This window comes from Psammomys obesus, unplaced genomic scaffold, assembly GCF_907164565.1.
Source record: "Psammomys obesus unplaced genomic scaffold, mPsaObe1.curated_primary_1811, whole genome shotgun sequence".
Taxonomy (NCBI): Eukaryota; Metazoa; Chordata; class Mammalia; order Rodentia; family Muridae; genus Psammomys; species Psammomys obesus.
This window is the reverse complement of record NW_026594143.1, coordinates 426,550-441,250: the sequence shown is the minus strand read 5'-3', so window position 1 is coordinate 441,250 and position 14,701 is coordinate 426,550. Positions and strand designations below refer to the sequence as shown.

The following is a 14,701-nucleotide window of genomic DNA, read 5'->3' as shown; positions in this document are numbered from 1 at the left end:
AAAGAAAGAAAGAAAGAAAGAAAGAAAGAAAGAAAGAAAGAAAGAAAGAAAGAAAGAAAGACAAATGGAACAAACAAAAATTCAAAAATTATAAATCCCATCTTGAGAGGCATTTGTAAGGTTTAGAGTTAGTGAGAGTAAAGTATCTAGCTCGAGCATTTGAGATACAGGCATAGTAATAAGTGACAAGATCAGTAATAAATGGTAACATTCATGGATCTAGGTGTGTAAGTCAGTAATAGAGCATTTGCCTGCTATGACTGACTCTGGTTTCTGTGCCTAGTATTGAAGAAAAAAGGCTACCATTCTATGAGGTAGCTGCTTTTATTGGTATTTCTGTTTTGTAGATGACAAATCTGAAATTCAGGGGCATTATGAGTAAGTTAGCTGAACCAGGGTTTGAACTTGAGTGTATCTAACTCCAATATATTTGTCCTCAACTCTAAATGCTTTGAAGATCTGACAGAGCTGGCTCTAAATCTTGCTCCACCCTTTGGAGCTTTTTCAGGAGTGATGGAGGAATTGCTGAGAACTCATTTCCTATTATGGGAGAAAGATTTGCTTTGCAGCCAGATGACTTGTTTTCATCCAGGTTTTACCATTCACCAGCTCTATTACCTGGGCACATTACCTCACCACTTCAAGCCTTCATTATATCCTGTGTTGCAGGTGTGGTTCAGTGGTAGAGCATATGCTTAGCATTCTCAAGGCCCAGGGTTCAATCCCCACCACTACAGACACAAAGAAATGGGGAAATAAGATTCATGTGGTGCTGTGATGAATTGCTTGAGATAATGTCCATAAGTCTCATGGAAAAGTTCTAAGAAGGTAGTGATTATGATTGTTTCATGGTGGTGTTGGAAAAATTGAAAAGGACAGACACCAAATGCTAAGGTGGTGTTCCTTGAAGGAAAGGGTTGCGATGACAACCTGGGCAAATGGTGGGTAAGTGGATATAACTGGCACTTGTGTCTGGACTTGACCCTTCTTGTCTCACAGCCAGCGGTACTGTGTTTGTAACCCTGCCCTCGTACGCCAGTTCCGGAACCCAGATACCATCTTCATTCTTGCTTTTGCTATCATCCTCCTCAATACGGACATGTACAGCCCCAGTGTCAAGGCTGAACGCAAGATGAAACTGGATGACTTCATTAAGAACCTCAGAGGTGACCAGAATTTCCCATCAATTTTTCTTGCACGTCATCTGAGAAAAGAAAAGAGGGTAGGGATGGGAGTGGGAGGAGAGAGATCTCAGATGTCCTTATAAATTAGCCTTCTTCTATGCTGTCACTTTATCTCCTGGCTGGATGTCCCCAGGGCATTCACTTATTAATTCACTCAAATAGTTATTTGCCAGGTTGTGTGGGTAACTCAGTAGCTGAGTGCTTACCTAGCACATACAAATCTCTGAATTTGATTTCCAGCACTGCAAAGAAAAATAGTTGTTTGTCCATGTACTCACTCTCAGACCAATTATGTACTAAGTATTGACTCAGGCTATAGAATGTGACTGTGTCTTAAAAGAAACAGAACAAGCCAAGTATGGTGGCACATGCCTTTAATCCCAGAACTTGGGAAAAAGAGACAGGTGGATCCATGAGTTTGAGGCCACCCTGGTCTACAGAGTGAGTTCCAGGACATCCAGAACTACACAAAGAAACCCTGTCTAAAAAAACAAAACAAAACAAAACAAAACAAAACAAAAACCTGGCTCTTAAAACTGTTTTACTCAGTTCTCAGTCTCTGTCTCCTTGTCTTCCTATTTATCCCCACTAAGACTCATTTGATTATGTTAGATTACATTAGATACTTTATATACTTTTTCCTCCATTCACATATTCACTTAGCCAACCAACCACTCAGCCAGTTGACACTGGATGCTTAATGTATACCAAGTAAAAGGAGTACTAAGGACAATAGAGGGGAGTCTGCAATAGTCTCTGTTCTGAGAGCTCTTCTAGTCTGAGGGAGAGATTCAAATGTAGTGCCTAGATAACAACAGCAAGGCAGAAAGTGAACAATGATGTCAAAGAGGCCAAAAGATAACCAGAGCTCAGAGAAAGGAGCAGTCACCTCCTACTGATTTCCTGGAGGGTTTGTACTTTAAGGTGAGCCTTGAAGGTGACAGACTGAAAATGGAAGAGGGCTTACCTAGCAGAAAGAACAACATAGGTACAGAAGGAAGAAAATTTGAAGTTGTTTAGAAAAATAACTGAGATGAGGTAGATGAACACTTGGAAAGGTCAAATGGTCCACTATCTGAGATCTTCCAATGCTAGATAAATGGTGTCACCCTGATCTTTTCTTTTGGTTTATCATATTGATGTCAAACCCTAGCTTTAACCAAAGAGCAGCCTACTAAAATGGCACAAATATTACAATTACTTCAAAAGAAATGAAAGAGGGAAATAGAGATGGAGAGAACAAGACAAAGTTGCTGACTGTCGTAATTTATGTAGTTGAAGGATTTAAGCTGTCTGGTAGCTAAGATTAAAAAAAGGCAGAGGGAAGAAGAATGTACTTTTAGCATTTGTCCAAGGAAGAAGTATTTCCAAAGGAAACATCATTTTCCTAGCAGAGGTTTTAAAGAGAAGAGTGAGAAGTTTTCCTCAGCACACAGTCAAGAGTGGAGAAAGATGGTAGACTTAGGAAGGGGAAGTTAGATCAGAGGACACCTGGAGCTATTTGCCTTAATCTTGCCATTATTCATTCATCTATAATTGTATGCTTACCATATATAGAGTCAGTCCTCTATATCTGTGGGTTTTGCATCCATGAATTCAACCAACTGTAGATTGAAAACATCTGAAAAAAACAATAACAACTTGGATCTGTACTAAATATATACAATCTTTTATCTTGCCATATTCCCTAAATAATACAGTAAAACTACTGTTTGCATGGCATCAACATTGCAGTAGGTATTGTAAATAATACAGAGATGATTTAAAGTAACAGGAGCATATATGTAGGTTATATGAAAATACTACCTCAGTTTACAAGACCAACACCTTATCTTACCACTTGGCAAAAGTACTTGACTACACTATTTTATATATGAGATTTGAGCATCTTTGGATTTGGGTAATGATGGAAGATCTTTGAATCAATCTCCCGTGGATATGGAGGGATGGGTTTTATTTGTTTGTTTGTTTTTTGATATATAGGTTTCTCTGTGTAACAGCTCTGGCTATCCTGGAACTTTCTCTGAAGACCAACTCAGAGATCCACCTGCCTCTGCCTCCCAAGTGCTGGAATTAAAGGCGTGTGCTACCATCTGGCAACTCCAGTTTATTAATCTGGCTTAGAGGGATGAGTGTGTGAGTGAGTGTGTGTGTGTGTGTGTGTGTGTGTGTGTGTATAAAGTAGTACCTGATTGTCTTTAATTATAGTGTGTTGTAAGTTGTTTAGGCAAAATCCTTATCCTGGCTAAAAAAGTAATTGGCTGTTTTGTTGAGAGGCACCTTCCTGTCCCTTTCATAACTAAAAGAAAGACCAAGGATACCTACTCTCTTTTGCTAAGGTTCATTCCTGGGTATAGGGTGTTATGGAGAACCCTCTACTGCCTACCCTCCATATTAATGTGATATATTCCTTTGTTATATTTTCCACATAGGGGTTGACAATGGTGAAGACATCCCCCGAGACCTCCTGGTAGGCATCTACCAGCGCATCCAGGGTCGTGAACTGCGTACCAATGATGACCATGTGTCCCAGGTGCAGGCTGTGGAGCGCATGATTGTTGGCAAGAAACCGGTAAGTGCCTTTCGGGACTCCTATTGTGTGGCAAGTCTCTGGCCCCCCCTGAGCCCCAGATTCTCCTTACCTGTAAAACGAAGTGGGATATATGATATTCCTTAGGGATCATGGTGCAGATTATGGAATATTCTCCGTGTAAATGCATCTAGTATATTGCAAAGGTCATCACAGATTTGGTTTGAATATTTTCATTTTTCCTATGGTTTTGTCTGCCCAACCCAAGTAAGGGGAACCAAGCTAATATTAGCTAAGAAGCAGATATACTTTGGCCAACAAACATTTATGGATGTCTTACTACTGATACCAGCATTTTACTGGAATCCAGAAACACAGATGTGAATCAGACACAATCTCTGTCTTTAGGGGCACTCAAAGTTTAGTGAGATTCCAAGACAAAGACACAAATAATACTTCTGCCTCGTGGTCTACTTTAGAGGAACAAAAAGCAGGGAAATGCCATGGTAAGCCAAGGGAAGTCAGAAATGCTTCTTGGAAAATAACTTTGGAATTACAATGTGAAAGAGGAAGAAAATATGGCTGAGTGGGCAAGAAAGGCATTTCAGACAGAGGGTTTTAGAGAGAAAAAGGCAAGATGGCAGAAAAGCTTAAAGGACTTAGTTGTTTATATTTTTTGTGTCAGAGTGACAGATGTGCCTTATTAAGGTACCAGAGGCCTGGAACTGATGGGATGGCCTTGCTGACACCCATTTTTCAACATCTGTCCAGGTCCTGTCTCTTCCTCACCGTCGACTGGTTTGCTGCTGCCAGCTCTATGAGGTGCCAGATCCAAACCGCCCACAGAGGCTGGGGCTGCATCAGAGGGAGGTCTTCCTCTTCAATGACCTCCTTGTGGTATGGGCATTGTGCAGAAGGAAATGGGAGGGAGATAGTCAGCAAAGCTTCTGGGTTTAGTGCAAACCATGGTATGTGGAGTGTGGTTGGTATAGAGTGCTCTGGCATGTCATTTGCATTGTCTCCAGTAAGGCATAGCCCTTCTCTGCTCCTCCTTTTCCTTCATATTGCTGTAGTGATAGCCACACAAGAGACAGGGAATGTGAGCACAAGGGGGAAAATGATACACTTATAACCTGGTTAACGGTAGGAAATGTTCCGATCCACTGCAGTTGCACAGAGGGTTGTGAATCTGTGACCCTATGACTTTTTCAGTTGTCTTGCTGTTGGAAGTGATTAAAACAAAGCACATCACTGGTACAGCAGAGATACCATATTTTAGTGATGGGATTTATTAGATTCTGCAGAGCAGAAGGGATTTTCAGGATTTCCTGGGCAAGACCTACTCTCTAAGGTGCCTTAGCCCTGTTTGCTAGAATCTGTTTGTTTTTCTTAGGGGGTGGAAATTGGGGTTTAATTTTGTTTTTTAAATAAAGGGTATCACTTACTATATAGCTCTGGCTGTCTTGGAACTCATTACCTACACCAGGCTAGCCACAAACTCACAGAAATTCACCTTCCTCTGCCTTTGGAGTACTAGAATCAAAGGTATGTGCCACCACACCTGTCCGGAATCTGCCTCCTGATGTGGTTCACTTCTTACTCTATAAGTATTCTCCATCTGCTCTGAGACAGTACTCCAAGGATTTGAGAACAGCAATCTTGTTTCTTTCTTGGTCTTCTCTCATTAGCATTTCTCCATCTTGGCACTGTTGATATTTTGAAACAGACAATTCTTTCTTGCAAGGGCCTGTCTTGTGCATTGTAGTACATTTAGCAGCACTCTGGGATACCTACTAGAAGCCAGCAACAAGCCTTCAAATAAAATGTGTTCCACAGAGAAAAGCACAAAAAAAAAAAAAAAAAAAAAAAAAAAGAAAGAAAGAAAGAAAAAGAAAAGAAAAAAAAGGCAGGGGTAGGAGAGAACATCTTCTTCAGAGAAGAAAAAGTGGAAGGAACAAAAGAAAAGAATGCAGTGTCTTCTTCAGACGTTTTTCTGTATCTTGTGGAAGCAGAGGTCAAAATCATCTCCAGTTGAGAATCACCACTTTAGACAAAATACGTCTAACACTCTCTCCAAACCTTAGTTGCCTGCTTCACGAAATGGTGCTAACCCTTTATCTCCTAGTGTTGTCAAGAGGATTAAATAGGAAGTCAGTGCCTGGCAATACAATTCAGTAGTAGAGTGCACGCTTAGCATATGAAAGGATCTGGGTTCCATTCCCAGCAGTACAAAAGAGAAGAGGAGGAAGAGATACTCAAGTCTGAAGCCAGGTGTGCCTGGCCCACACAGGTGCTGAGTGTTAGATAACTTCTTTGCACTGACAACCCTGTGTGTCTAGCTCTATGCTAGACACTGAGTACATGGAGATAAGTCAGACTCAGTCCTTGTTCTCAGGGACTCAAAATCCAAAAGCCCTAAAATGTGTTTTGCAGCATGGTGTGGTGATACAATCTGTAATCTAAGCATTTGGGAGGTGGAGGCACAAAAAACAGGAAGTTAAGGTCAGACTGAACTGCATGATAGAGGCCTTGTCTCAACCACCACACCACACCACTGCCAAAAAGTGTTTGGCACCATTGTGCTGTGTCACCAACCTAAACCAAATGTGTGTTTTAAGAGCCATTTGTAGAGGTTGAGGCTTTACCTTAGTGATAGAGTCTGGACCCAGGTTTCATCCCCAGCATACAAAATAAATGGAATGTTAGCCACTTGCAAATTGTCCAAGCTTATGTTAGTAGAGAATCTAAAATGTCTAAATACTGCGCTTTACCTCTGACCTTGGGTTGTTGATCCTGTTCATAGGCTAGGCAGAGGTTGCCATTATAAGCTACCTCTGGATGGTGGGAATTTGGGTTAAGTGAGAAAACTTGAAAACCACCCAGTGGTCTCTTGGCCAACAGGGGCCAATCACATATTCAGAACTACCATAGAGTCTGACAAGGGAAAGGTTTAAAACCAGCACCCTGGAGGCGCAGAAGATGGAAATGGAAATTTGTGTGAGAGCCGGGCCTTCAGTCCCAGCACTCAGGAGACAGAGGCAGGTGGATCTCTGTGAGTTTGAGGCCAGCTTGGTCTATAAATCAAGTCCAGAACAGCCAAGGCTACACAGAGATACCCTGTCGAAAGGAAGGAAGAAAGAAAGAAAGAAAGAAAGAAAGAAAGAAAGAAAGAAAGAAAGAAAGAAAGAAAGAAAGAAAGAAGGAAGGAAGGAAGGAAGGAAGGAAGGAAGGAAAGAAAGAAAGAAAGAAAGAAAGAAAGAAAGAAAGAAAGAAAGAAAGAAAGAAAGAAATCTATGTGAGGTACTAGGACAAGCTTCCTGGAGGTACCAGCATTCATTTAGTTGCTTTAGAAGTTGCAAATGCTGGTTGTGCATGGTTATGATGTCACAATCTTGCATTCTCTCCCACCTCTCTGTTCCTTAAGTTTCAGTTCTCCTTTGTGGGTATATGTGCTCATATGCATATGCCTTTTACTGGGAATAGGTGGGGAAGGTGGTTACTAGAAATGGGTATCACTTGCAAAAATCCCCACCCTCAATCCTGCCTCTTATCTTTTTCCACCCATGTTTGCCAAAGGTCACCAAAATTTTCCAGAAGAAGAAGATCTTGGTGACATACAGCTTCCGTCAGTCCTTTCCCCTGGTGGAAATGCACATGCAGCTCTTCCAGAATTCATGTGAGTCCCCTCTTGAACCCTAGCATGCATCCCAGGGGCTTACCAGAGCCCATGCTCATCCTTCATGCACACTAGCTTCCAGCTGTCCAAGTCCTCTACAGCTGGGTTCAAGTCCCCAAAGTATCTACTGGTCCAAGGCTTAAAGGAAGACTAGAATGGAACGTGGTTTGGGTGTGGCCCCTGGAGAGCACAGAACAGCGATGCTTGTGTATTCCTTAGTGGCAGAAGAGGTGGCAGTCACACTGTACTTTGAATGACTGTACTGTGGAGAGCAAGACTGGGTGTCATTCAAGAGAACAGAGTCTTCATGGGAGGCAGAGGGACAAAGGAAAAGGTTTCTAGAAAGGAGATCAGAATTTTCTTTGCCTTTACATCCTGGAGTATAAGTAATAAGGTTGCCATGGTTACCAGGGGTTTGGGGACAAAAGGAATCCACTGAAGATTTTTAAGCACAGAAAAGGCATTTCAGAGTTGGATGTTACAGAAATCATCTCCAAGATGGACATGTGTGCCTATAGGAACAGTATTTCACAGGCACAGACAGAAAAGTTACTTGAGCCCAGGAGTTTGAGACTAGCCTAGCCAAAACAGCATGACTGTCTCAGAGATGGTTGGCAACAGTGGGGAGGGAGTTGTGTCATTTCTCAGTTTCTTGTCTTAGGCACTTTGCTTCAGACTTGGCAGAAATATTCAGCTTTTCCTGTCCTCTCTCATTGCTGCAGATTATCAGTTTGGGATCAAGTTACTGTCTGCTGTACCTGGAGGGGAACGAAAAGTCCTCATCATCTTCAATGCTCCTAGCCTCCAAGACAGGCTGCGCTTTACCTCTGACCTGCGGGAGTCCATTGCTGAGGTGCAGGAGATGGAGAAGTACCGTGTGGAATGTGAGTAGCTACAGCCATGACTCCTTACCTCTCTCCTGATACAGTGTCCCTACAGACACCAAGAATACTGTCATCTGAGAACCATAGAGTTGAGGGCTAGCTTGCCCAAACTTCCTACCCTTGTTCCAGGAACCCTTTAGCTTCTGCCTAAATGCTTTTAGTGACAAGAAAGTCATTACTTCCTAACCTCAGATTATTCCAGTCATTGACAGTCTATGCTGTGGCCTCCAAACCCATCCTCTAATCATGAGCTAATTCTTCCTTCTATTGAACTACTAGTATCAGGGAGAAGATTCAGGGCATAGATTTCATGTATGCTACTTGTTATCTGGGCAAACTTGAGTGCCTTCTGTGGCCTTCTGAACCCTTTGTTCAAATGAAACAAGGATAAAGAAACCACAGAGTTTGACAAGCAGCCAGGCATACTGGTTGCACACCTGTAATGCCAGCACTGGTGAGGCTGAGGCAGGAAGATTTCAAATTCCCAGGCAAGCCTTGACCACGTATTGAGTCTCTGTCACAAAGAGCGGGGAGGGAATGAAAGAGAAGAAGTGATAGAGAAGGTGAAGATGAAAGAGGAAAAAAAAGAAGAGAAGAGAAGAGAAGAGAAGAGAAGAGAAGAGAAGAGAAGAGAAGAGAAGAGAAAAGAAGCAGATGACAAAGTGCCCCAGTGCATCCATGGTGTTAAACAAATACCATTCCCTGTCTCCTCTTCTCTACCCAGAAACAGTTCCTGAGCTGAGGTTCAATTCACTCCCCATGGGCTACACCAAGTTAGCTTGCTCATATACAATGGAAAATAGTAATTATTTCTCATTTTTCCTAATGCCTTCCAGGTTTTCTCTTTTCTAAGCTAAGCAGTCCCAGTTAAGTAATATGACATTGAGAAGAAAGAAGGCAGAGAGTAGTCAGTTCCTTGATAAGTCTTCATTGAGGAGGAATATCAGTTCAGTAGATTTTGGAGCCCCTGGGAAAGTCAAGAGGTTACCCATATCAAGAGAAGGAGAGGCCTGGTAGATCAGAGTTTCCCTGACCTCACTGAAGGTATAGGGGGCCCAGACCTGCTTCTAGAATGTTGGCTTCACAAATTTCAACTCTCTGCCCCTGAGCAAAATCTGTGACGTCTCAAATTTCTCAGCTTCTTCTTCTGCATAGTGTAGATGATGCTCATAATGTGGAAGGAGGGGGATCAAGTATATGCTGCTCCCTGCATACTGCCTGGCACACAATAAAGGATTTGCTTCCAATCAGTTTCATGTCCTTGCTCTTGCATCTTGCTCTTGCATCAGAAGCAAGGCATCTGAGAACTTGTTGAACTTTGAAAGGGCTGGCCTTCACTGTAGGCTAGAAGGGCTTTCCCATCCTTATTGTGAGCCATCTGTTGCAAAGCTCTTGTTTAAAGGGCAGGGGTGTTTAAGGAGGCCTTTCTACGAAAGGGTAAAGAAATGAAGGATAAGAAGATGGAAAAGGAGGAGGGAGAGTAGACACTTAAAATTTCCTGGAGGGAGGAAAAGGAAGGAGTACGTGGCATGGGATGGGATGGGCACCTAGGAGCTTTGAGGATAGAGTTGCACTTTAGGGAAAACAAGTATGACTTGAGGGTAGGGGTTTGGCAGGAAGCCTGGGAGCCAGAAAGAGGGAGGAAAATAAAGGAAGACTGTAGTCAATCACATGGGCTCTTAATGCTTTTTATTTTTATTTTTTTTAATCTTTGTCCATTTTCTTTACTGCTACCCAGCGGAGCTGGAGAAGCAGAAAGGTATGATGCGGCCTAATGCCTCACAGCCTGGAGGAGTCAAGGACTCAGTCAATGGGACTCTGGCCCGCAGTAGTCTGGAGGACACTTATGGGGCAGGCGATGGGCTCAAGCGGGGTGCACTCAGTAGTTCCCTGCGAGACCTCTCTGATGCAGGTAAGTGTTCTGGGCCCCTGCCCTGGCTGGGGAGATATGGGACCAGGTGACCTCTTTGCCTCCTATCACTGGCTGTCAGCCTTCTTCCATCACTCAGACAGACAGACAGACCAGACAGACACACACACACACATACACACACACAAACAACATTCAGAGCCCTGGGCACTATGCCACAGGGGGGCTTGGTAGCCAGGTCAGAACAAGTGGGGCCCAGGGTTTCTGCCAGGGAGTATAAAGTGGGGCCATGGACTCAGCCCCTCTCCTCTTTTCCCTCTTCTGTTTCTCCTTTACTGCCTCTCCTCCATCTTTTCCTCCTTTCTTTCCTCCTTCTCAACCTCTCTTCCTCCCTACCTCCCCCTCTTCAATGGGGGAAAGGGGTAATGGGGTGTCTGTCCCTGGGAGGGACCTAGGCCTGGTGCCCAGCTCTGGAGCCCAGCAGGGTGGGGAGGGAGGGTTGCTGCTCTGACGCTGGGCTCCTTGCTTGTGGGTGCAGGGAAGCGGGGGCGGCGTAACAGCGTGGGATCGCTGGACAGCACCATCGAAGTAAGTGTCAGCTCCTGCCCCATCATTTTCTGCATGAGCCCTGCCCTGGCTGTGGAGCCCCAGAGGAGGAGGGGATCTGTTGCCTACCCCTCTTCTGTGCTGGAAACCATATGGCTGCCTCTCCCAGCCAACCACTTTCTCCATCTGTCCTCAACTCTGTCTGTCCTCACTCTGCCTGTCTCTCAGTCTGTCTTCCACTCTCCCATGCCCCTTCTCAATCCCAGGCCAACTCCAAATAGGGATGCCCTTGGACTTGGGCTTCAAGAAACTTTAACCTCCATATCCTGCTCTTTGTTCCTGAGCGAGTCATTCTGCCTCTCTAGGCCTAACATTTTCTTGGCCTGGGAAATGGTCAGGAAGTCCTACTGATTCTTCCTCTGCCCTCTGAGGTTCAACTGAGGTAGTAGATATGGCAACAGAGCTGGGGAGCAGAGCTGGCCACAAATACAGGACTGCTGTTTGATATTTGCTGTTACTTTGGCATCCCTGTTGCTCCAGCTTCAGGAACAGGGGTGGAGTTTAGGGTTGGGGGTTTAGGATATTTAGACTGGCCTGACTTCCCCTCCTCCCCCCTTTCAGGGGTCTGTTATTAGCAGTCCACGCCCTCACCAGAGGATGCCACCTCCGCCCCCACCCCCGCCGCCAGAGGAGTACAAGAGCCAGAGGCCAGTCTCCAACTCCTCATCTTTCCTGGGCTCCCTATTTGGAAGCAAGAGAGGCAAAGGGCCCTTCCAGATGCCACCACCGCCAACAGGCCAGGCTTCTGCCTCGTCTTCATCTGCTTCCTCCACCCACCACCACCATCACCACCACCACCATGGTCACAGCCATGGTGGCCTGGGGGTGCTACCTGATGGGCAGTCTAAGCTCCAGGCCCTGCATGCCCAGTACTGCCAAGGACCGGGCCCTGCCCCACCACCCTACCTCCCACCCCAGCAACCCCCTCTGCCTCCACCCCCTCAGCAGCCTCCACCCCTGCCCCAGCTCAGCTCCATTCCACCACCACCTGCCTCAGCCCCACCTGTGGGGCCACATCGACACTTCCACACCCATGGCCCAGTTCCAGGACCCCAGCATTATACTTTGGGCCGGCCAGGCAGAGCCCCAAGACGAGGGGCTGGAGGACACCCACAGTTTGCTCCACATGGCCGGCATCCCTTGCACCAGCCCACATCCCCATTACCACTGTACAGTCCTGCTCCACAGCACCCTCCTGCCCATAAACAGGGCCCCAAGCACTTCATCTTCAGTCACCACCCACAGATGATGCCAGCATCGGGTGCAGCTGGGGTCCCTGGGTCCCGACCACCAGGGGGATCCTATTCCCACCCTCACCACCCCCAATCACCACTGTCACCACACTCACCCATCCCACCTCACCCCTCGTACCCTCCCCTGCCTCCACCCTCTCCTCATACCCCACATTCACCCCTACCACCCACCTCCCCCCATGGCCCACTGCACGCCTCTGGGCCCCCTGGCACGGCTAATCAACCCAGTGCAAACCCCAAGGCCAAGCCAAGCCGGATCAGCACTGTGGTCTGAGGAATGGAATACGTGTACTGAGGAACAGGACAGTCTGGGGAAATCTACAAGAGAGGGACCTTGCTCCTCTCTTCTTCCTCAGTTTTTTTTTTCAAATTATATATACACTCAGCAGTGTCCTTCTTTCCATTTCTTTCATCTCTCCAGACCCTTCTTCCAGCCCCCTAGCAGTTGCCATGGGGTTTCCTTTCAAATTGGAGGGCCCTTGCCCCTTGCAGCCTGAACTTAGGGCACTGCAGTGCTGGGAAGTGGTAAGGGCCTCTCAGCAGTTCTTGTCCTCCTTTTCCTGTCTTCCTCTTCTCTTTTCTTGTCCCTGGAGGTCTAGTTGGTGGCCTCAGACCTCTGGGCAAATGTGAGCTTCCTTGCAAGCTGGTGGAGAAGGCAGGCTTCTAGAGCTGTAGAGGTGAAGGCTTTCCCCAGAGCTCCTCTGGCTGTGTGGGGCTAAGAGAGAGCTCTGTAGAGCTGTGGCCAAACCTCAGCTGGCTCAGCCCTCTCTCTGACCTCAGGACCTAGCCGCACACCTCCATGTGTCTTTCTGCCTGCTGGAGGACACATGAGACCGTCAGTGCACTCCGTGGGTGGAACCTTGCTTGTGCTGGCCCCTACAGAGGGCAGTGCTTCCTCTCTTGAGCCAGTCTGTGCCCTCTCTCCTAATAGGACCCCAGCCCAGACCTCTTTGGCTTCAGGAACTTGCCTTGCCCTGCAATGTTCTTATCCTGATTAAAGTCCAGAAAGGTTTTTGTTTTGGAGGTGGGAGTGGGGTGGGGAAGGAGGCTCAGGTCTGGGATGAGAAGGGTACTGCCCTCCCTCACCCACATTGCATGCCCCCCATTCCTTCTATTTTTCCCACCTACAACTAAAGACAATGCACTTTACAGATATCTCCCACACATATCTCACTAGGGCAGGGCACCCAGCATCAGCCCTGGGGAAAGACTCCCAGAGGACCATCGTGAGCCCAAGATGTCCTCCCTGAGGCAGAGATTGAAGCCATCAGAGCTGGGGCTGTGAGCCAGAATGCCCAAGCCCCTCTTGTTCATCAAAATCTCCACTGCCTCGCCAGCCCTTTGCAGCCCTGTTTATTTCTTATAAATATATTTTTTACAAGGCCCAGCTCCTCTTCTTGCCCTACATTCAGCTCCTTTCACAGTCCCTGCCTTTCTCTCCCCAGTCCAGAATGGGCTGCAATGCAGACAGACAGATGGACTCTCTATGTCAAAGGGTCCCTGGGGCTTGGGGTTGTGGGACGGTGTTGGTGGGAAGGACTCTATGGAGAGGAGCTGGGGTTCAGGCATTGTCTTTTTTCCCTCCTTGTATATAAGAATGTATATTTGATGCCTCATAAAAGACCTTGTGCTCACCTCTGGCCTCTGCCTCCTACTTATGTCCTCTTCGCCCACTGTGAAGCCCATGGAGAGAGGAGCACAAAGCAAGATGAGGGTGGGTTTCCCATCTCATTTCATATGTTTTCTGCATGATGGTGGCAAAAGTGTGGGACTTGGGGTTGATAAGTTCACATTCTGAGGTTTTACTTAGGCACAAGTGTTTCAGGGAGTCAATCTCCAAGTTTTCCTTACTTCAGTTTACCACTTGAAATGATCTCTTTTTGTTATGCTGTGGAGGAACATGAGCTTACAACCTGTGCTCCAAAGGTTCAGCCACTTTTCTTCAATAAGCCAATTAAAAAAGACAAATTAAAAGCAGAAAGCAGAACAAGCATGTGGTGGTGGTGCACATCTTTAATCCCAGAACTCAAGAGACAAAGGCAAGTGGAGCTCTGAGTTCGAGGCCACTGCGGTCTACAAAGCAAGTCTAGGACAGCCAGGGCTACACAGAGAAATCCTGTCTTGAAAAACAAAACAAAAAGTGAAGAGCAGAAAAGAAAAGAGACATTTATTCAATGTGACCATATTGGGAAGAGGGACAAAGTGATCTAGAAAAACCCACAAATATGTCTTTAGGGTCCTGAAAAGAGGGCAGAATATTTAAAAAGTGCCAAAAATAGGCAATACGTGGTCCCAGGCACCATCCTTGTCTGGGCTTCAGTTTCATCCTATAAGGAGGTTAGAAGTGGGTGAAATCTTTTTTCCTGGAGACAAGTTCCCCTTGTGGCCTGAGATTCCTGGCAAAATTCTCTTTCTTAGGGTCCAGTGTTTCAATAATCTGATCGTCTCCTTAAAATGTTCAGGCTGGAGACATAGCTCAGAGGTTAAGAGCACTTTGTGTTCCTGGAAGGTGCTGGAGTTTGATTCCCAACCACCACATGGTGTCTCACAACTGTTGATAACTCCACAACTCTAAGGGACCCAACAGAGTCACTTGCACATACTCACATATATGGATACACACATATACATAATTAAAAATAAATCCCTTAAAGAAGAAGAAGAAGAAGAAGAAGAAGAAGAAGAAGAAGAAGAAGAA

General features: G+C 45.8%; 1 protein-coding gene across 2 annotated transcripts in view; it reads left to right on the top strand.

The window, feature by feature from the left end:
• Iqsec2 (IQ motif and Sec7 domain ArfGEF 2) overlaps positions 1-13,709 on the top strand; it is an 85,940-nt gene extending 72,231 nt beyond the window's left edge. The window contains exons 8-15 of one of the 2 annotated variants that reach the window (XM_055617910.1): positions 1,000-1,166; positions 3,617-3,756; positions 4,486-4,611; positions 7,291-7,390; positions 8,113-8,274; positions 10,013-10,186; positions 10,683-10,732; positions 11,312-13,709. In XM_055617910.1, the coding sequence (XP_055473885.1) occupies positions 1,000-1,166; positions 3,617-3,756; positions 4,486-4,611; positions 7,291-7,390; positions 8,113-8,274; positions 10,013-10,186; positions 10,683-10,732; positions 11,312-12,277 (1,885 nt within the window). In that variant the 3' untranslated portion in view covers positions 12,278-13,709. The remainder of the gene's footprint in view (positions 1-999; positions 1,167-3,616; positions 3,757-4,485; positions 4,612-7,290; positions 7,391-8,112; positions 8,275-10,012; positions 10,187-10,682; positions 10,733-11,311) is intronic. The other variant, XM_055617911.1, reaches the window with a different exon arrangement.
• Positions 13,710-14,701: the final 992 nt, after the last annotated feature.